This window comes from Pelophylax lessonae, assembly GCF_965119305.1.
Source record: "Pelophylax lessonae genome assembly, chromosome: 12".
Taxonomy (NCBI): Eukaryota; Metazoa; Chordata; class Amphibia; order Anura; family Ranidae; genus Pelophylax; species Pelophylax lessonae.
Window position 1 is genome coordinate 8,962,701 of NC_138779.1, and position 23,234 is coordinate 8,985,934.

Here is a 23,234-nt window from a genome sequence, read left to right on the forward strand (position 1 = left end):
TGCAAGCAAAGCCAACAGAATACTGGGATGTATAAAAAAGGGGATTCACTCCAGAAATAAAGAGATTATTCTCCCGCTCTACAAGACTCTGGTCCGGCCACATCTGGAGTATGCTGTCCAGTTCTGGGCACCGGTCCTCAGGAAGGATGTGCTGGAACTGGAAAGAGTCCAGAGAAGGGCAACAAAAATAATTAGGGGAATGGAGGACATCAGCTATGAGGAAAGACTACAAGCACTGAACTTATTCTCTCTGGAGAAGAGACGATTGAGGGGGGGATATGATATCAATGTACAAATACTGCACTGGTGACCCGGGCATAAGGAACAAACTATTCAGAGAAAGGAGATACAATAGGACACGTGGCCACTCACTAAAACTAGAGGAAATGCGGTTTAACCTTAAAATACGTAAGGGGTTCTTTACTGTCAAAGCGGTAAGGATGTGGAATTCTCTTCCACAAGCAGTGGTATCAGCAGGGAGCATCGATAGTTTCAAAAACGATTAGATGGGCACCTTAAAGACCACAACATACAGGGGTATACAATGTACAACATACAGGGGGTATACAATGTACAACATACAGGGGTATACAATGTACAACATACAGGGTTATACAATGTACAACATACAGGGGTATACAATGTACAACATACAGGGGTATACAATGTACAACATACAGGGGGTATACAATGTACAACATACAGGGGTATACAATGTACAACATACAGGGGGTATACAATGTACAACATACAGGGGTATACAATGTACAACATACAGGGGTATACAATGTACAACATACAGGGGGTATACAATGTACAACATACAGGGGGTATACAATGTACAACATACAGGAGTATACAATGTACAACATACAGGAGTATACAATGTACAACATACAGGGGTATACAATGTACAACATACAGGGGGTATACAATGTACAGCATACAGGAGTATACAATGTACAACATACAGGGGTATACAATGTACAACATACAGGGGTATACAATGTACAACATACAGGGGTATACAATGTACAACATACAGGGGATATACAATGTACAACATACAGGGGATATACAATGTACAACATACAGGGGGTATACAATGTACAACATACAGGGGGTATACAATGTACAACATACAGGGGGTATACAATGTACGGTTAAGAGCAAACACACACACACATCATAGGTTGAACTGGATGGACTGATGTCTTTTTTCAACCTCACTAACTATGTAACTATATCCACCACAAAATTTACACTCACCAATCAGCAGCGCAGTATGGGCCTGATCAGTATAAACGTCTCCCAGGTCTATGCAATGGCGTTCCACTGACTCCTTGTTTGCTCTAACCGCCTCCTCTCTCATGCTCTCAGGTAATCAAATAATAACCATCATTGTGCAATATTACATTCAGTTTTATGAAAAATCCCCTTTAAAAAAAATAAAAATCTCACTCACATATAGAAGTGCCCTTCGACCGGCACTAAGTCTATCCAGCAATCCACGGAACCTGTGCGGCCGCCGCTCCGTCCAATGAAGCCGGAGTGCGTTCCAATCCTCGGTTACGATGCCGGTGGTGAACCGGAAGTAGCGCAAACCTCACTCCACCTGCCTCAACGCATTTCGCAATATTCATGCGTCATTGTAAATTTTATTCACTAGGATCCCTGCTAAAAAAAAAAAAAAAATTATAATATTTGGGGGTTCTGAGTAAATTTCTAGCAAAAAAAAAAAAAATGATGATTTTTACATGAAGAAGTGTCAGAATAGGTTTGGGCTGGAAGAGGTTAAAGTGTATTTTTTTCCACACAAAATTGCATTTAAAGCGGAGTTCCACCCAAAAGTAGAACTTCCGCTTTAGGTATTCTAACCCCCTGACATGCCACATTTGGCATGTCATTTGTTTGGGGGGGGGGGGGGGGGAGCGGCGCCCTGAACGGAAGTTCTCCTCTCCCCCTCCCTCCCTGCAATCTTCTGGGACATGTCAGAGGTCCCAGAAGATTGCCGGCCAATCAAGACGCGCAGCGCAACTCGCGCATGCGCAATGGGTACCCGGCTGTGAAGCCGCAAACTGTTACAGCCGGGTGCCCACAGCAGTGATGCCGGCGCCGAGGGAGAGGATCGAGGCTTCGGGCGGCCGCATTGCTGGACCGTTGGACAGGTGAGTGAAATGGCTGGAACTCCGCTTTAAGAAATTGCTGTGCAAATAGCGCGTGACAAAAAAAATTCCAACGATTGCCATTTTATTCTCTAGGGTCTCTGCTAAAAAATAATTGTATAATGTTTGGCGGTTCTGAGCAATTTTCTAGCAAAAAATAGTGAATTAAACTTGTAAAAAAAGGTCAGTAAGTAATTGATTATTCTTACTGCAGTTCAATGAATAGAAATGTGAGCTCTGCAGATTGAGGCTGTCATGTCGCTGTATTGGCGGTGCCACCAGGGGTCGCTGTGAAGTGCCTGCGTCTTATCTCTCTGGTATAGAAACGACCTGTTTGTTTAATGTCAACGGCGGGCTGTGATTGGCTAAGCTGAGGACGGCGGACGCTTTGATTGGTTGGAGTGATGACAGCGGGCACGGTGATTGGCCGGAGTGATGTCAGCGGACACGGTGATTGGCCGGGCCGTACTTCCGGGTGCGCACGTGTGTGTTGGGCGATGGCGGCGGAGTGGCCGGAGGTGGATCGGGCAGAGAAGGAGCGGAGAAGGGAGTTGGTCCTCCAGGGGGCGGATGACCGGCTCCGGGTGAGTGGGGGGCGCCTCCCCCCGGCTCTCTTCTCTCTCTCCCTCCTGAATTATCTCCAGGTGAGCGGCTGTGCGGAGCTCCGGGAGGTTCCGGAGGAGATCGGCCGCCTCACCCGCCTGCAGAGCCTCGTCCTGTGCGGGAACCGGCTGCGGGTCCTCCCGGTGGGAGTGGCGGAGCTCCGGGGATTGAAGGTGCTGGATGTGTCCGGGAATGAGCTGGAGAATCTCCCGGAGGAGCTCAGCCGTCTGTCCGATCTCAGCTCCCTCAATGTGTCCGGGAACCGGCTGGAGGAGCTTCCGCGGGGGCTGGGCCAGTGCACCCGACTCTCCACCCTCCACCTATCAGGGAACAGGCTGAAGACCCTCCCCCCAGGAGTGCTGAGCTCACAGCTCCCCCTACTGGCTGAAATCATCGCCTCCGACAACCAGATCCAGGAACTCGGTCCCGACATCGCGCTTCTCACCGGCCTCAAGGTACCGATCCATGGGATGGAGGGATGGGGCGGGTGACCCGTAGGACGGAGGGGTGGGATGGGGTGACCCGTAGGACGGAGGGGTGGGATGGGGTGACCCTTAGGACTGAGGGGTGGGATGGGGTGACCCTTAGGACTGAGGGGTGGGATGGGGTGACCCGTAGGACTGAGGGGTGGGATGGGGTGTCCCTTAGGACTGAGGGGTGGGATGGGGTGACCCTTAGGACTGAGGGGTGGGATGGGGTGACCCTTAGGACGGAGGGGTGTGATGGGGTGACCCTTAGGACTGAGGGGTGGGATGGGGTGACCCGTAGGACTGAGGGGTGGGATGGGGTGACCCGTAGGACTGTGGGGTGGGGTGGGGTGACCCGCAGGATGGTGGGATGGGGTGGCCCATAGGACGGAGGGATGGGATGGGGTGAGCCGCAAGACGGAAGGATGGGATGGGGTGACCCTTAGGACGGAAGGGTGGGATGGGGTGACCCTTAGGACGGAAGGGTGGGATGGGGTGACCCTTAGGACTGAGGGGTGGGATGGGGTGACCCTTAGGACTGTGGGGTGGGGTGGGGTGACCCGCAGGACTGTGGGATGGGGTGACCCGCAGGACGGAGGGGTGGGATGGGGTGACCCGCAGGATGGTGGGATGGGGTGGCCCATAGGACGGAAGGGTGGGATGGGGTGACCCTTAGGACGGAGGGATGGGGTGACCCTTAGGACTGAGGGGTGGGATGGGGTGACCCTTAGGACTGAGGGGTGGGATGGGGTGACCCTTAGGACTGAGGGGTGGGATGGGGTGACCCTTAGGACTGAGGGGTGGGGTGGGGTGACCTGCAGGACTGTGGGGTGACCCGCAGGACGGAAGGGTGGGATGGGGTGACCCGCAGGACGGAGGGATGGGGTGACCCGCAGGATGGAAGGATGGGATGGGGTGACCCGCAGGACGGAAGGGTGGGATGGGGTGACCCGCAGGACGGAAGGATGGTGTGGGGTGACCCGCAGGACGGAGGGATGGTGTGGGGTGACCCGCAGGACGGAGGGATGGTGTGGGGTGACCCGCAGGACGGAGGGATGGTGTGGGGTGACCCGCAGGACGGAGGGATGGGGTGGGGTGACCCGCAGGACGGAGGATGGGGCGGGGTGACCCGTAGGACGGAGGGATGGGGTGGGGTGACCCGTAGGACGGAGGGATGGGGTGAGGTGACCCGTAGGATGGAGGGATGGGGCGGGGTGACCCGTAGGACGGAGGGATGGGGCGGGGTGACCCGCAGGACGGAGGGATGGGGCGGGGTGACCCGCAGGACGGAGGGATGGGGTGGGGTGACCCGCAGGACGGAGGGATGGGGTGGGGTGACCCGCAGGACGGAGGATGGGGCGGGGTGACCCGTAGGACGGAGGGATGGGGTGGGGTGACCCGTAGGACGGAGGGATGGGGTGACCCGTAGGACGGAGGGATGGGGTGGGGTGACCCGTAGGACGGGGGGATGGGGTGAGGTGACCCGTAGGGCCAGGGGGGGGGAGAAGTAATAAAGGTGAATCTCGTAAAATTAGAAGATCATGGAAAAGTTAAGAGATGTGTGGGTTTTTCTTTCTGAATACTTTCCTCAGTGGATGCAGCGTCCTCCCCCGACACCTCTACACTGAGAACTAGGGCTGAAACAACTAATCGATTAATCGATTATAATCGTCAACTAATCGATTATGAAAATAGTTGTCAACTATTTTCATAATCGATTAATCGGTCAGCCGCTTAGTTGTCCTGCATACAGAATGCATTATTTGTTTACATATCAGAAAATACAGTGCAGCACACATACAGCTCAGTAAACCATCCATACATGTCAGTAGATGGCAGAGAACTTGTGAATGTGTGAGGAGCAATGCCTCATGGGAAATGTAGTCCTGGGCAAGAGAAGGAACCAAGTGATTCTAAAGGCAGAGTTTTTTTTTACCTTGCTATAGGGACACTCTGTACAGTACTATACTTTGCTGCTTCCTATAGGGGCACTTTGAAGGCAGGAGAAGCCAGAAGTGCCGTTGGGGGGGGGGGGGGGCGCAGAAGAGGAGAATCAGTGCTGCTCTGTGAAAAATCATTACACAGAGAGGATAAGTATGACAAGATTTTTGTTAAAAAGAAAAAAAATCCAACGTTTACAATCACTGTAAGGGCTCTGTGCAGGGAAGATCAGCATCTGAACCCAGAGAAGGTGGAGGCCGATAGACTAGAGGTGATATAAGGCATTACAATTACATTTTAAAGTAAAAGTTTACTAGTATTGTGCATTATATTTAAAATGATTATATCCATGAAAAACAAAAAAAAGTCTCAGCTTTTAGTAATACTTTAACCTCCCCCCGTCCGCGCTACAGCCTATATACGGCTGCAGCGCGGACTCGAATTTTCGGGAGGCCGTTTTTAAACGGCCTTCCAGTGACACGCCCCCAGCGCGCTCCCGCGAGCGCGCTGCGGGGAAAATCTGTGTCGACCGTGTCCCTTGGACACAGCCGATCACAGATCGTGGTGAATGGCCAATCACAGCGGCCATTCACCACGTGATCTGGCCGTCCAATGAGCGATGATCTCATATGTAAACATATGAGATCATCTCTCATCGCCGGCGCTCCTTCCTCACACGGAGCCTGCAGTGTGAGGAAGGAGGGGGAGCCGACAGCCGCTGGGGACACAGGAGAATGTAATCAGGGCACCGATCACCAGTGCCCTGATTACTAAAAGGTAAAAACACACACACAGTGCCCGCCATCAGTGCCCCCATCAATGCCCACAATCAGTGCCCCCATCAATGCCCACAATCAGTGCCCATAGTGCTGCTAGTCAGTGCCCATCAGTGCCTGCTCATCTAGGCACTGATGAGCACTGACTGGCAGCACTATGGGCACTGAGTGTGGGCACTGATGGTGCTGCCCATCAGTGCCGCTCATCAGTGCCACCCGTCAGTGTCCAGTGCCGCCTCTCAGTGCCCATCAGTGCCGCCTCTCAGTGCCCATCAGTGCCGCCTCTCAGTGCCCAGCAGTGCCGCCTCTCAGTGCCCAGCAGTGCCGCCTATCAGTGCCCAGCAGTGCCGCCTATCAGTGCTCATCAGTGCCGCCTCTCAGTGCTGCCTCTCAGTGCCGCCTCTCAGTGCTCATCAGTGCGGCATATTAGTACCTCCTCATCAGTGCCCATAAGTGCCACCTCATCAGTGCCCATAAGTGCCACCTCATCAGTGCCCATCAGTGCAGCCTATCAGTGCCCTTCAGTGCCGCCTCATCAGCGCACATCAGTGAAGGAGAAAAATTTATTTTCAAAATTTACTCGCAGAAAATAAGAAAAACTTTTTTTTTTTTTTTTCAAAATTTTTTGTCTTTATTCTTTTTTTTTTGTAAAAAATAAAAAACCCAGAGGTGATTAAATACCACCAAAAGAAAGCTCTATTTGTGTGAAAAAAATGATAAAAATTTCATATGGGTACAGTGTAGCATGACCGCGCAATTGTCATTCAAAGTGTGACAGCGCTGAAAGCTGAAAATTGGCCTGGATGGGAAGGGGGTTTAAGTGCACAGAAGGCAAGTGGTTAATATAAAAATTTCATTTCCCCCCTCCACCCTTCATATAGCTTCATATCTGACTCCCAGTTAAAATATCCGGCATATCCGACTTCTGGGCATATTTTTTTCATATACATACACATGAAAAAAAAAAAAAAAAGCATGCTGCTGCTACTAAAGGTCTTCTGCTGCCCATACATGTATTGGATTTTTGGACAAAAATAATTGCATCTATATTTGTTCAAAAATGATTTGTATATTTGTTGAATGGACGAGTGTTGTTTGAAAATTCCACTTGCTTTTAACAATAAATTTTAAAATGAATAGAACTTCTGAGCAAAAACCACATACACTGTTTGAAGATTTGTTTGATCGAGAAGTTTTCTATTCTGTTCCTTCAAATTTTCCTGTCACTGGGGTTGACACCGGACACCAAATACACTAATGGTTAGAAAAATCGGATGAATGTTTTTAAAAATTTTCTAAAAAAAATGTAGTTTGTGTATTACCAGCATAAGTGACAGCAGGCACAGGGAGCTTCTATCAAACTACCTGCCTATTAATAAGGGAGTCTATCATGATTATTATATACCAATCCGGTCTGAAAATTTGCAAAACAATGTTTTAGGTCTTTTAAAAATATTGATCTCGGAGTCTGATATGTACCACATTTATACCTCTAATAATACATATATCTGTTTCAGAGTGGATTAAATATCCAACTATATAGCTGGCTAGTTATATTTACCACTACATATAGATATTCAAGAATATTAACTAAATTATACACTTTTTTTTTTTTTTTTTTTTTATCCGATTAGTCGATTAATCGAAGCAATAATCGGCCAACTAATCGATTATGAAAATTATCGTTAGTTGCAGCCCTACTGAGAACCGAGCGATCAAACACCGCCAATCACTCGGTTCTGACAGCTCCCCACTTTCTGCTCTGCTATGTACAGTATAGTATGCACTCGGTCGCAGTGAGGGCAAGATGGCCCCCACTCCACTCTATGGTCTTGGAGGACCGGAGCAATGTCATATGTCACTTCCTCCCAATGGCCTTAAGGGGCCCATTTTTTAAAACATAACTTTTATCTGTAATGAATTGGCACTGCACGTTTTTATGAGATCAGACATTTCATCAATTGCTTTATTACATTCTCAGAGCTGCTCCTGGAACAGCAATGAACCCATCTGATCAATGTTTACAAACAATGTTGCTTTGTATCTCTCTATCTCCAGTCTGATCAATGTTTATAAACATTGTTACTTTGTATCTCTCTATCTCCTGTCTGATCAATGTTTATAAACAATGTTACTTACTTTGTATCTCTCTCCTGTCTGATCAATGTTTATAAACAATGTTACTTTGTATCTCTCCATTTCCCATCTGATCAATGTTTATAAACAATGTTACTTTGTATCTCTCTATCTCCTGTCTGATCAATGTTTATAAACAATGTCAGTCCATTTTTGAGAGTAGCATCTTCTACAGATACAGAGCATCCGGAAAGTATTCCCAGCGCTTCACTTCTTCCACATTTTGTTATGTTACAGCCTTATTACTAAATGGATTAAATTAATAACCCTAAATAAAAAATACCGGGGTTATGGCAACTATCTGCTATCTGCTGCCTTAACATCAGTATTTAGTGTCAAATGTATTGACGTAAATCAACGGCGGTCGGTCGCTAAGTTTTTAAACTTGAATAGATAGAATTTTTGTTGTACTTTAGTTAGATTTTCGTGTCTCCAGCATTCTATGTGGGTTTGCTGACCCGTATTCACATTCTCTCTCTTCTCCCCTGCAGACTCTGGACCTCTCCAACAACGAGCTCACCGAAATCCCCTTCCAACTCGCCGACTGCGCCAAGCTGAAGGAAATCAACTTCAAGGGCAACAAACTGAAAGACAAGAGACTGGAGAAGATGGTGAACGGCTGCCAGACCAAGTCCATCCTGGAGTACCTGCGGGTGGGGGGCCGGGGTGGGGGGAAGGGGAAGGCAGAGAATGCGGTGAAGGAGGACCCCAAGGAGCGCAGGAAGAAGAAGCAGCAGAGACAGAAGGAGAGCGGAGGGGAGAAGGAGGAGGAGGTGGAGGACGTCAGTAAGATGATGCTGAGAGTTCTGCACATTGCGGAGAACTCGCTGCCCCTCGCCGTCAGCGTCAGTCCAACTATCAAAGATGTCCGACCGTATATCGTGTGCTGCGTGGTGAAGGGGATGAATCTGAAGCCGGGCAACGCCCTGAAACGCTTCCTGACCGCTCAGGTAGGAATATCCCAAAATGTTCTTTGCCTGCTGCGCAACTTTATTATATAGAGGATGGCGGGGTGCACTGGGCCCCCCCATGCACAGCATCCTCTCCACCTCCCCTCCAGCCCTTACCTAGCCAGATCAGCATTCCTGCATACAGCGCAGAGGGCAGAGCGAGGAGCGGGGCCACGCCTGCACAATACGGGACCTTCTCCTCCCCCAATGTGTGTACAGCTCCGGATGTGTCCACTCACCTCAAGTGGGGGGGGGGGGGGGGCACCTACCTGCACTCCTCCTGGCCAGGGGTCTTTTTACTGGAGGGAGGTGGTAGGGGGCTGTATTCGGGCTCCCTCTGATCACCCCCACCCCCCCAGTACTCCCCCTGGCAAGGGGGTCTTCTTTAACTGGTAGGGGAGGGTCCTGGATAAGGGTCCTCTCACTGGAGGGAAGGGGGGGGGGGGGTTCTTCTGTTCTTTCATTCTGTCTGTATTTTTGGTGGGATCAGAAAGGGGCCCCCACGCACTCCTCCTAGCCAGGGGTCTGTTACTGGAGGGAGGTGGTGGGGGGGGGGGGTCTTCCTATATTCCTGAATGGGGGTCTCCCTGTCCTTGTCTGTATTCCTGGTTGGATTGAAAAGGGCTCCCCTTTGATCACCCCAACACCCCCGCCCCCCTCGCAGTCCTGGTCTGTTACTGGGGGGAGGTGGTGGGGGGGGGGTCTTTCAACTGGAGGGTAAGGGTCTTCCTATATTCCTGGATGGGGGCTCCCACTGATCACCTCCCTGAACACCTATATGGGGGTCTCCTACTGGAGGAAGGAAAGGGGTTCCTGAATGGGGGTCTCCCTGTATTTGTCTGTATTCCTGGATGAATGGGAAGGTTCCCTCTCTGATCACCCCCCAAAACTCCTCCCCTGTATGGGGTCTCCTATTGTAGGGGGTCAGTATTCTTAGATAGGAGAGAGGGGCTCCCTCTGATCACCCCCTTTGCGCTCCTTTGTGTTGTAATGGGGGATCAAGCACTCCTCCCCTTCAGGAGTCTCCCATTGTAGGGGGTCAGTATTCCTGGATAGGGGGAAGGGGTCCCCTCTGATCGCCCCCCCTCCCCCCCCCCCTCTCCTTGGTGTTGGGGATCTCTGAATATTTCACCTCTACACCTTGAAGTGTGTTCCAGCATAGCTCAGCTCACAATGGTTGCCCCACCCACTACGCCACACAGGGGTAGAACATTGGGGACAATTTGACAGTTTTGCCTCGGGCACCTGCTGACCTCCTCCTGGCACTGTTTCGGGGTCTGCATTGGTTTCCTTCATTGAATCGCTGTGACCGTTCTGTTAGGATTGGCGCCATTCCCGTGTGATTTCTTGGCCACAGTGGTGAGATCGCTGCACTTTGTTCTCCAGGTGTTCCTCCAGGGTGGGGGGGCACGGTGTGTTTCAATTTCTGGCTTCATTTAAAGTTACAAGAATGCAACAGGCATAGCGGGACCACCCTCAGGGGCAATACATTGGGCCACAAGGGGGGGGGGTCATACATCGTCTATAGGGGGGCAGGCCATATATCGAGCTGCAAGCAGGGGCGGGCCATACATGGAGCCGCAAGGGAGGGGCGGGCCATACATGGAGCCGCAAGGGAGGGGCGGGCCATACATGGAGCCGCAAGGGGGGGCGGGCCATACATGGAGCCGCAAGGGGGGGCGGGCCATACATGGAGCCGCAAGGGGGGGCGGGCCATACATGGAGCCGCAAGGGGGGCGGGCCATACATGGAGCCGCAAGGGAGGGGCGGTCCATACTCCATTCTCGCCCAATATGTCTCTTTTTTGTCAGTTTTCTCTGCTCTGTTGTTTTTGGTTACATTGATGATTTTCTTTTTCAGACCAAACTCCATGATGAGATCTGTGATAAGAGGACGCTGGCCACCATTGCCACCCATGACCTGCAGCTGGTGAAGGGGCCCCTTCTGTACGATGCCAGACCCCCCAAAGAGTTCAAGGTGAGCTGTGACTGTATTACATTCTGCAGGGAGGTCGGAGGTCCCGCCGGGGTTTGGGTGTACATTGGAAAAGGACATTAAAGGAAATCTGTGAGATAATTTGTAACCTATGGAGACGTTTCATAAAGTAACCAATGAAATGTATCAAAACACGAAGATGTTTTCCATTTGTTTCCACATGGTGATCCTGCCAGTAACACATCCAACCATAGGACGTCAGCCTAGGGGCAATTCCACACTTGGGGGGCGCAGCCCTGGACCCCTGCACGCGGCGCAGGCCTGAGCCCTGCACAGGCAACTGAACGGGGGTGTTCACATGTATGCCACATCAAAACGTATACCTGCAGCCGCGTATTACCACCCATTCAAGTGAATGGGGCCGCCCTGCAACCATGTGTAATACACACAGTTGCTGTGAGGAGGTGTGGCATTTACAGGTTTAAAGTAGGTGGTGGGATATATTGCTACCTCCCACCACCTGTCAAATGTCTCTGAAAAGCAATCTCATCACGGATCACTCCCTTTCCTCTTTGACATATGGGGGAGGTGTTTTGTAGTCAGCAGAGGAAGCTGGAAAATGAATTCGATGTCAGTTGTGAATTTATTTTGTAGCAGTGCAGTAACAATATTCACCAGCAGAGGGCGACTTTGTCACATCTATGCACACAGCAGATAAAATAGATTCCCAGACCGGTAACGGACAATAGAAGTACAGAGGGCCAGAATTTCACACATCTGAATCATTCCCCTACTCCGCCACCTCCGGCCCTCCGCTCACCCCCGACACTTGTAATTACAGAAACCTTCCGTATGTACAAGGACGGCTTTCCTCCCCACGGCTCACTGATCCCTGTCTGCTCTGCACTCATGGCGGGGACAAGGGAGGTGCAGTATGGGATGGGGCATCACGTGTTAGGCTGCACTGTGACCCTCATCTGTGCCCGGGTGCCATCCAGTGATCTTCTTGCAAGTGAGTGAGAGAGCTGGGAGGTACTAGAGCCTGGCCTGGTAGGTGAGATGAGTGCTGGGGAGAGAGATGTGTACAGAGGTGGGGGGGGGTGCAGAGGTCAGAAGTGGGGAGCGGTGAAAGTGAGATGTGAACAGCCCTGCACCCTGTGCGCGGCCCTGCAGTCTGTGCGTGGCCCTGCACCCTTTGCGGGGTCTGGAACCCAGTGTGTGGCACGGCCCTGCACGCTGTGCGCGGCCCTGCACCCTGTGCGCGGTCTGGAACCCAGTATGTGGCGCGGCCCTGCATGCTGTGCGCGGCCCGTAACCCTGCACGCGGGGCGCACCCCTGAACTCCACACATAATGCACTCCTGGTATTTATTGTCCCTTTAGCTTCTTCCCTCTAATACTGCAGTTTGGCCACACCTACCATTTGCTGCTGTTTAGCAGGGGGTGTGTGAGTTCCTGCACTTGTTCTCTATGAAAAAAGCCCTGGATACGTTTTATGTAGTCTTACAGATACAACCGGCCCTTTTAGGGCAACCAGAATGTTGATTTGGCCTGTGATGAAATAGTTTGACACCCCTGCTCTGAGGGACAAGGTTCCTCCAATACCTATACATGCTTAGTCCTCCATATCAGTCGGCATTTCCTAGGTATTTATCCATCATGCATCTGTCCTCCAGCTTTGTAAGACCACCTGGCCTTCAGTTCATACTTCCAAGTTTTACCAGGAGAATGTGCAGACAGCCAAGTTCTTTCCGTGGCACCCTGAGTTGGGTCTACTGACTTTTGTTGTTGGGTCTGTTGGCACAATCCTTTTACCTTCTTGTTGCTGAGCTTTGTAGGGTCACCGCCTGGCCTTCAGGTTTTACTTTCTTCAAGTTTTACCAGGTAGGTGTCCAGGCCTTTGACTGCGAGCTTCTTTCAGGGATTGTTGACCTGTGTTGGTGGTGGTGTTGGGCTTATTGGCACAGTTCTGTTTGCCTAGTTGTTGTTGTTTTTTATTTCTTGGGGACATCCCAGGATCTATGAATAATCCGCCTGTATGGTGGTGGTTGTTGTGGTTTGTGGTGGTTGGTTGTTGGGGTGGTTGGTGTGGTTTTTGGTGGTTACTTTTTGGGATTGTTGTGGTTGTGGTGGTTGTTTGTTGGTGTTGATTGTTTTGATGGTGGTTGGTTGGATTGTGGTGGGGGGTTGTTGATTGATGGGGTGGTTGTTGTGGTTTGTGGTGGAGGTTGTTAATGGTTGTGGTTGTTAATGGTTGTGGTTGTTGGTGTTGATGTGGTGGAGATGGTGGTTGGTTGTTGGGATTGTTATTGTGGTTTGTAGTGGAGGTGGTAATGGTTGTGGTTGATTGTTGGGCTGGTGGTTGGTTGTGATTGTGGTGGGAGTTGTTGATTGATTGAGGGGGTTGTTTTGGTTTTTGGTGCAGGTGGTAATGGTTGTGGTGGTTGGTTGTTGGTGGTGTTTGGTGGAGGTGGTGGTTGGTTGTTGGGGGGGTGGTGGTTGGTTGTTGGGGGGGGTGGGTGGTTGGTTGTTGGGGTGGTGGTGGTTGGTTGTTGGGGTGGTGGTGGTTGGTTGTTGGGGGGGGGGGGTGGTGGTTGGTTGTTGGGGTGGTTGGTTGTTGGGGGGGTGGTGGTTGGTTGTTGGGGGGGTGGTGGTTGGTTGTTGGGGTGGTGGTGGTTGGTTGTTGGGGTGGTGGTGGTTGGTTGTTGGGGTGGTGGTTGGTTGTTGGGGTGGTGGTATCTTACTGTACAATTAAGATAAAAGGAATTTGAACTTTCCTGTAAATCCTATATCTTGGAGTTCGGTGTAGGACATGGGCTCTCCTCTGTGTTCCTGCATTACTCATTTGCTACTAAACCAAGGAGCTATGAAGTGGGGGGGAGGGTTATGGAGGGGGAGGGGGATTCGGACGCCTGGGGTATGTACCCAGCAAAGCATTTACCAATGTCCAATCACCTGTAGGTATGAGCCTATACCCGGGGTCTATGTACACTCAGCCTGTGTCCGGTCTCCCAGGTATGGACTATACAGGTAGGTCCTCCTATTGGTGGGTGAGGGGCTCCTGTGAAATGAGCGCCTCGTGTTGTGAACTTTGCTCGGCCTCCGGCAGCCTCTCATACAGGACAATGTACCGCAATCTCACACCAGATGCAATTACAGATCCTGTTATCTGTGCGGAGGAGGGGATCAGTTTACTCGGCCTGTCAGTCATGGAGCTCCTGGATATAAAGAAGCCGGTGTCACCTTCTCTCCGGAGGACGTGTTGTAGAAACGGCGGAGGATGGGCACAGCCTCTACTATGGAGGCAGACAGGTGTCCTAATAATGTCTGACTTCTCCGCACTGCTTTGTATTCCCACAATGGCTCCTCTGATTTCCTCTCACTCTATGAGGAGCGCGGTGCAGGCTGTACACAGAGCCACCTTTTGCTGCGATTACAGCTGTAAGTCGCTTGGGGTATGTCTCTATCAGTTTTGCACATCGAGAGACTGAAATTTTTGCCCATTCCTCCTTGCAAAACAGCTCGAGCTCAGTGAGGTTGGATGGAGAGCGTTTGTGAACAGCAGTTTTCAGTTCTTTCCACAGATTCTCGATTGGATTCAGGTCTGGACTTTGACTTGGCCATTCTAACACCTGGATATGTTTATTTGTGAACCATTCCATTGTAGATTTTGCTTTATGTTTTGGGTCATTGTCTTGTTGGAAGACAAATCTCCGTCCCAGTCTCAGGTCTTTTACAGACTCCATCAGGTTTTCTTCCAGAATGGTCCTGTATTTGGCTCCATCCATCTTCCCATCAATTTTAACCATCTTCCCTGTCCCTGCTGAAGAAAAGCAGGTCCAAACCATGATGCTGCCACCACCATGTGTGACAGTGGGGATGGTGTGTTCAGGGTGATGAGCTGTGTTGCTTTTATAACGTTTTGCATTGTTGCTAAAAAGTTAGATTTTGGTTTCATCTGAGCAGAGCCCCTTCTTCCACATGTTTGGTGTCTCCCAGGTGGCTTGTGGCAAACTTTAAACAACACTTTTTATGGATATCTTTAAGAAATGGCTTTCTTCTTGCCACTCTTCCATAAAGGGCAGATTTGTGCAGTATACGACTGATTGTTGTCCTATGGACAGAGTCTCCCACCTCAGCTGTAGATCTCTGCAGTTCATCCAGAGTGATCATGGGCCTCTTGGCTGCATCTCTGATCAGTCTTCTCCTTGTATGAGCTGAAAGTTTAGAGGGACGGCCAGGTCTTCGTAGATTTGCAGTGGTCTGATACTCCCATTTCAATATTATCGCTTGCACAATGCTCCTTGGGATGTTTAAAGCTTGGGAAATCTTTTTGTATCCAAATCCGGCTTTAAACTTCTCCACAACAGTATCTCGGACCTGCCTGGTGTGTTCCTTGTTTTTCATGATGCTCTCTGCGCTTTAAACGGACCTCTGAGACTATCACAGTGCAGGTGCATTTATACGGAGACTTGATTACACACAGGTGGATTCTATTTATCATCATTAGTCATTTAGGTCAACATTGGATCATTCAGAGATCCTCACTGAACTTCTGGAGAGAGTTTGCTGCACTGAAAGTCCTGGCGGCTTCTACCTGGATAGGGCAAAGGCCATCGCCTCCCTCGCCTCGGACAGTGCATGCCACCGAATGGCGGAACTGGACCAGAGAAGACACGCTAACCAGCCAGCCACCCACCAACCCACAGCAGGGTGCTCCTAGCCAGCCTCCAACCAACAACATGGTGCACCTAGCCAGCCAGCCACCCACAGCAGCGGACTCCTAGCCAGCCAGCCACCCACAGCAGGGTGCTCCTAGCCAGCCAGCCACCCACAGCAGGGTGCTCCTAGCCAGCCTCCCACTCACAGCAGCGGACTCCTAGCCAGCCAGCCACCCACAGCAGGGTGCTCCTAGCCAGCCAGCCACCCACAGCAGGGTGCTCCTAGCCAGCCACCCACCAACCCACAGCAGGGTGCTCCTAGCCAGCCACCAACCAACAACATGGTGCACCTTGCCAGCCAGCCACCCACAGCAGGGGACTCCTAGCCAGCCAGCCACCCACAGCAGGGTGCTCCTAGCCAGCCAGCCTCCCACCCACAGCAGGGTGCTCCTAGCCAGCCAGCCTCCCACCCACAGCAGGGTGCTCCTAGCCAGCCAGCCTCCCACCCACAGCAGGGTGCTCCTAGCCAGCCAGCCACCCACTCACAGCATGGAGCACCTTGCCAGCTACCAACCCCCAGCAGGGTGCACCTTGCCAAGCCAGCCACGCACAGTATGTATAGAATGTATTATGGGATGTATCTGTATGTATACAATGTATTATGGGATAGATCCTGTATGTATACAATGTGTTATAGGATGGATTCTGTATGTATACAACTTATTTTTCTTTTCAGAAGAGGAAGGAAAGCCAGGGGTTGGGCTAACAGTGACTCATCACTGTGATAGCCAATCAGAGGCTATCACAGCGATCAGGTGACCCGTAACTGACAGTCCCGGGTCCGGATCGTTGGCAGGTGACCCAGGGTTCCCCCTCTCTGTGCGGCTCTCTCCCAGCACAAAGGGAGATACACATATACGCGGCCCCCACAGAAAAAAGCCAACTTCCATGAGGCCGCATATATGTGTGTGCGATCGGCGCAGATGGGTTAATTTAAAAAGAAAAAAAAAATGACTCTTGAGCTAGCTTTGATAAAAAAAAAGTCACCCCCTTCCCACTGAGTGGGCGCGCGCACACACGCACACACACACACGCACACGCACACACGCTCTCGCTGAATTGGGTCTTTTCCTGTGGAGCCGCACATGTGTGTACTGGTTTGTACTGGGAACGCGCCACGCTGCGCACTCCCCAACACAGAGACTGGGCTCAACGTCTTCTACTAAAGGTTGTACACTGGGAGGACCGCCTTTCAATCACATGATCCCAGTGATTGGTCACTCTACAGCCCGCCCCTTTACTCTTCTTTTTCCTCTTGAATGGAGAAAAGGATTCATTTGTATTTTTCTCCTCCCTAGAGGAAATATTGTAATAAGAATAAAAATTGTATAATGTGAAGATCGAATCGCCAGAAAAGGGTTCCAGGTCAGGATCAAGGCTAGACTCAAAGGTCATGCACAGTGTGTGGATGTCGTCCTCTCACCCCCCCCCCCTCCCCTCCCCCAATTGGGATCTGAGCTTTTCATATACACTGACGCTGGAATTCTTCTTATTTTGCAGATTGTTCCGCTGAATCGGAAGGAAATAAACGCCAAGGATCTGGTGCGTCAACTTCAATTCGAGGCGGAAGAACAGAGAAAGCAGAAGAAACGCCAAAACGTCTCCGGACTGCACAAGTCAGTATTACCACATGAGGGGGGCAAAAAGTGCACCTGTCATATTGCGTGCTGGGGGGGGGGGTTGTATAGTGCACCTGTCATATTGCGTGCTGGGGGGGGGGGGTTGTATAGTGCACCTGTCGTATTGCGTGCTGGGGGGGGGGGGGGGGTTGTATAGTGCACCTGTCATATTGCGTGCTGGGGGGGGGTTGTATAGTGCACCTGTCATATTGCGTGCTGGGGGGGGGGGCTGTGAAGAGCACCTGTCATGTTGCATGCTTGGGGGGGGGGGGGCTGTGAAGAGCACCTGTCATGTTGCATGCTTGGGGGGGGGGGGTCTGTAAAGTGCACCTGTCATGTTGCAGGCTGGGGGGGGCTGTAAAGTGCACCTGTCATGTTGCAGGCTGGGGGGGGCTGTAAAGTGCACCTGTCATGTTGCATGCTTGGGGGGGGGGGGGGGGGCTGTAAAGTGCACTTGTCATGTTGCATGCTTGGGGGGGGGGGGGGGCTGTGAAGAGCACCTGTCATGTTGCATGCTGGGGGGGGGGCTGTGAAGAGCACCTGTCATGTTGCATGCTGGGGGGGGGGGGCTGTGAAGAGCACCTGTCATGTTGCATGCTGGGAGGGGGGGGGGCTGTAAAGTGCACCTGTCACGCTGCATGCTTGGGGGGGGGGGGGGGGCTGTAAATTGCACCGGTCACGTTGCATGCTTGGGGGGGGCTGTAAAGTGCATCTGTCGCGTTGCATGCCAGGGGGGGGGGGGGCGGCTGTAAAGTGCACCTGTCATGTTCATGCTTGGGGGGGGGGGGGGGCTGTAAAGTGCACCTGTCACGCTGCATGCTTGGGGGGGCTGTAAATTGCACCTGTCATGTTGTATGCCAGGGGGGGGGGGGGCTGTAAAGTGCACCTGTCATGTTGCATGCTGGGGGGGGGGGGGGGCTGTAAAGGGTACCTGTCATGTTGCATGCTTGGGTGGGGGGGGGGGGGCTGTAAAGTGCACCTGTCATGTTGCGTGCTTGGGGGGGGGGGGCTGTAAAGTGCACCTGTCATGTGGTGACAACTATTTTTTTTTTAACCTTTTGCTGACCGTATACAGAATACGTGCGGCAGTGTGGAGGGTGGGTGTGTACTTCCATGGTGGTTGAGGGGCTCTATGATAAGAGCGCACTTATTGCAGGCTCCCAGCCAGGTACTGAGCTGTCACCAACAGGCTCTAGTTGTAGTCGGGAGATTCCGGGACAGGAGTGTCGGGGACATAGACAGCAATAAAGCCGGACTCGGGTTGAACTCTTCCATACTCCATCTTTAGAGGCCAAATTCACCTTTTACAGAAACTGACCACTTCACAGTATTGTGTTTTTATTGGTACATTACAAGTGCTCCTGAAATCTATTGTTGGGGCATGATGGGAGTAGTAGTCCCGGGGCCTCCAGGATTGGCCTTCCTTTCTCTGTACTCACAACCCCCTGGCTCTGTGGTGCAGACAATGGCGGGGGATCGGCGCACACTTACAGGAAGGATCATCAGTGTGTTGGAATCGGTCAGCAGGGCCGGGCCCTAGGACCAGTCCTATTGTCCGGTGATGTGACCGCGGTGTGATGATTATACATGAGGAGGCGATGCGGGTAACGCGGTGTGATGATCGTACATTGAGGAGGCGATGCGGATAACGCGGTGTGATGATCGTACATTGAGGAGGCGATGCGGGTAACGCAGTGTGGTGATCGTACATTGAGGAGGCGATGCGGGTAACGCGGTGTGGTGATCGTACATTGAGGAGGTGATGCGGGTAACACGGTGTGATGATCGTACATTGAGGAGGTGATGCGGGTAACACGGTGTGGTGATCGTACATTGAGGAGGCGATGCGGGTAACGCGGTGTGATGATCGTACATTGAGGAGGCGATGCGGGTAACGCGGTGTGATGATCGTACATTGAGGAGGCGATGCGGGTAACGCGGTGTGATGATCGTACATTGAGGAGGCGATGCGGGTAACGCGGTGTGATGATCGTACATTGAGGAGGCGATGCGGGTAACGCGGTGTGATGATCGTACATTGAGGAGGCGATGCGGGTAACGCGGTGTGATGATCGTACATTGAGGAGGCGATGCGGGTAACGCGGTGTGATGATCGTACATTGAGGAGGCGATGCGGGTAACGCGGTGTGATGATCGTACATTGAGGAGGCGATGCGGGTAACGCGATGTGATGATCGTACATTGAGGAGGCGATGCGGGTAACGCGGTGTGATGATCGTACATTGAGGAGGCGATGCGGGTAACGCGGTGTGATGATTGTACATTGAGGAGGCGATGCGGGTAATATGAATGGATGAGGTGTGTACAGAGTCGGTTACATAATCCTCTTGTCTTCTGATGGAAGATTTTCCATTCCCTCTATAGGAGAACGCACAGCGCTGAGCTCAGGGTCGGGCTGTACTCCAGTATTGTGTGCCGCCTCTCCCCACACCCGTATATTGTACATACCGGATTACATACCATTCCTAATCCATGTGCTCAGAGCGTATAGATCATATACCTGACACCGGATAGTCACCACACCCCCCCCCCCCCCCCCCCATATATTGTTACCAGCAAAACATGTGCCGATCCCTTATTCATGTGCAGCCCTGGCCTGTCTGGGTTGGATGGACTCCATAGCCTGGGCACCCAAACCAGTAACCAGTTTTCACTCATGCCCAGGCTGGTATCACAAGGGGGCGCTATTCCTATTTACAGTGAGCCTGGCCCCAGTGTGCTCATACAAAACGGAGAATCTGTTTCACAGGATCAGTCCAATGTTTGAATGTAGCAACATCTCATGATTGATATGCATTCTCTAAAGCCTGCAGAGCATTGCACCCACCATCAGTGCGTCCTGGATGCAATGTATGGGCTCTAGCAATGTCCCAACCCCCCCACCCCCCAATCCTTAGCTATGTATGGAGGAGCGGTCCTGCTATTATAGGTCGGGAGGAAGATAGGAGAGAGATCCCAGGAGCACTCTGCATATTTTCTATCCCCCATCTTTAAGTCTGCATGGAGGAGCGGTCCTGCTGTTATAGGTCGGGAGGATGTTGGGGGAGAAGGGATCCCAGGAGCACTCTGCATAGCTCTGCGTATTCTCAATACCAGACCTTGATGCCGCTGGGTGGAGTTACACATAGCCGTGCTAAATTAAATGATGGAATTTTGATAAAGATGCCCCCCCCCCCATGATTTATATAATGGGGGGGTTGGGGTTTGGCTTTTGACCACGCTTCATGTGACACCCTAAATATTAATATTATACGGGATTTATATAGCCCCAGCAGTTTGCACAGCATGAGGGTACAGTTACAATACAATTTAATACAGGAGAAATAAGATGGCCCCCGCTCATTAGAGCTTACAATCTAGAAGGGAGGGTCAAGTGTAACAAAAGGGTAATAACTGTGGGGGATGGGCTAATGGAGAAAATGGAAGTACAGTTGTTAGATGTGGGTAGGATAGGCTTCTCTGAAGAGGGTTTTCAGGGATTATCTAAAAGCTAATCGAGTAGGAGATAATTGGACAGATTGGGGTAAGGAGTTCCATAGGATTGGAGAGGCTCTGGAAAAGTCCTGGAGGTGAGCATGGGAGGAGGTGACAAGGGAGCTGGAGAGCAGGAGGTCTTGAGAGGAACAAGAAGGATGATTGATTGATTGGGTTGGTATTTTGAGACGAGGCTGGTGATGTAATTGGTGGCTAAGCTGTGGATGGCTTTGTAAGATGTTAGTATTTTGAATTTAATTTCTTGGGTGAGCGGAAGCCAGTGGAGGGATTGGCAGAGCGGGGTGGAGGACACTGAGCGAATGCCAGTGGAGGGGTGGAGGACACTGAATGGAGGCCAGTTTGGGGGATTGGCGGGGGAGAATGGAGGACACTGACTAGAGGCCAGTGGAGGAATTGGCAGGGAGGGGTGGAGGACACTGAATGGAGGCCAATGGAGGGATTGGCAGGGAGGGGTGGAGGACACTGAATGGAGGCCAGTGGAGGGATTGGCAGGGAGGGGTGGAGGACACTGAATGGAGGCCAGTGGAGGGATTGGCAGGGAGGGGTGTGGAGGACACTGAATGGAGGCCAGTGGAGGGATTGGCAGGGAGGGGTGGAGGACACTGATTGGAGGCCAGTGGAGGGATTGGCAGGGTGGGGTGGAGGACACTGATTGGAGGCCAGTGGAGGTATTGGCAGGGAGGGGTGGAGGACACTTAATAGAGGCCAGTGGAGGGATTGGCAGGGAGGGGTGGAGGACACTGAATGGAGGCCAGTGGAGGGATTGGCAGGGAGGGGTGGAGGACACTGAATGGAGGCCAGTGGAGGGATTGGCAGGGAGGGGTGTGGAGGACACTGAATGGAGACCAGTGGAGGGATTGACAGAAGAGTAGCAGATACTAAGCGGTTAGTAAGGTGGATGAGCCTGGAAGCAGCATTCATGATGGATTGAAGGGGGGAGGAGCCTATCTAGAGGTAAACCAATGAGAAGGGAGTTGCGGTAGTCGAAGCGAGAAATAACCAGGGAGTGAACTAGGAGCTTGGTTGTGTCATTGGTTAGAAAGGGGCGTATTTTGGAGATGTTGCGGAGGTTAAGGCAGTAAGATTTAGACAGTGATTGGACGTGGGGCTTGAAGGAGAGTTCAGAGTCCAGGACTACACCTAGGACCTTGGCATACCGGAAAGGGCTAATATTTGTGCCATCGATTTTGACCGAGAGATCGGGGGAAGGGGCTCGCAGTGGAGGAAAAATTATAAGTTCAGTTTTGGATGGATTGAGGAAGTGGTGAGACATCCAGACCGATGTATCTGATAGTAAATTAGTGATACGTGAGGAGACTGAGGGAGAGAGCTGAGGGGTAGAGAAATAGATTTGGGTATCGTCAGCGTAGAGATGGTATTGGAAGCCATGGGAGGCAATCAGCTGACCCAGAGAGGAGGTGTAGATTGAAAATAGGAGAGGTCCAAGAACAGAACCTTGGGGGATCCCAACAGAGAAGGGAAGAGGAGGAAGTAGAATTGCCAGTAATGATAAAGGTGTGGTTGGATAAGTAGAAGGAGAACCAGCGAAGAGTACAATCACGAAGACCAAAGATGTGGATTTTCTTGATCAGCCGTATGAAAGGCAGCAGAAAGGTCCAGGAGTACAGAATGGTGTCCATTGGTTTTGGCTGTTAGTAGATCGTTTGTTAGTTTTAGGAGAGCGGTTTCTGTGGAGTGTTGAGGATCAAATCCAGACTGAAGGGAGGGGATGAAGAAGGCTATTCTCGGCATTGGTCGGTTGTAGACCACACATTTAAGGAGTTTGGATAAAAAGGGGAACAAGGAAATGTGACGTAGGTTGTGAAGATTGGATGGGTCCAGTGAGGGCTTTTTAAGTTCTGGAAGATGCCAGAAGAGAAGGAGAGATTGAAGATGTGGGTTAGAGTGTAGAATAGAGGCAGAGGGTGAACGTAGCATTGGCGAGGGAACAGGGTCCAGAGGGCAGGTGGTTAGCTGGATGGTGGCAAGTAGTTTAGCAACCTCCGTCTATAGTGGTGGGGTTGAATGAGGGAAGTAGCGATTGTACTTGTGGGCATGAAGTGTAAAGTGTGGACGGTATCTGACACAATTGGTGAGGAGATCTTCTGTTTGAAGTGATTGGCTATCTCCTGGGCGGTGAGTGAGGTAGTAGGTGGAGGCAGTGGAGGATGAAGTAGAGAGTTGAAGGTAAAGAAGAGTTGGCGGGGACTGGATGATAAGTTAATGAGTGATAAATTGGGTCTGCTTGGCAGTGTGGAGGCTGGAATTGTATTTTTGGAGGGCAGATTTATATTGGATGAAATCTTTCCAAGACTTAGTCTTACGCCAAATATGGATGTAACATGAAAAATGGTCTAAAAAGTTAGACTTGGCTTAAAAGGGTCCCTCTGCCCAGAAGTGATACTT

General features: G+C 51.3%; 1 protein-coding gene across 1 annotated transcript in view; it reads left to right on the forward strand.

The window, feature by feature from the left end:
* Positions 1-2,629: 2,629 nt before the first annotated feature.
* LOC309567637 (leucine-rich repeat-containing protein 47-like) overlaps positions 2,630-23,234 on the forward strand; it is a gene marked incomplete at its 3' end in the record, with an annotated part of 29,370 nt that continues 8,765 nt past the window's right edge. The window contains exons 1-4 of the mRNA XM_082273054.1: positions 2,630-3,223; positions 8,580-9,038; positions 10,899-11,015; positions 17,194-17,309. Coding sequence (XP_082129180.1) covers positions 2,663-3,223; positions 8,580-9,038; positions 10,899-11,015; positions 17,194-17,309 — 1,253 coding nt within the window. The 5' untranslated portion in view covers positions 2,630-2,662. The remainder of the gene's footprint in view (positions 3,224-8,579; positions 9,039-10,898; positions 11,016-17,193; positions 17,310-23,234) is intronic.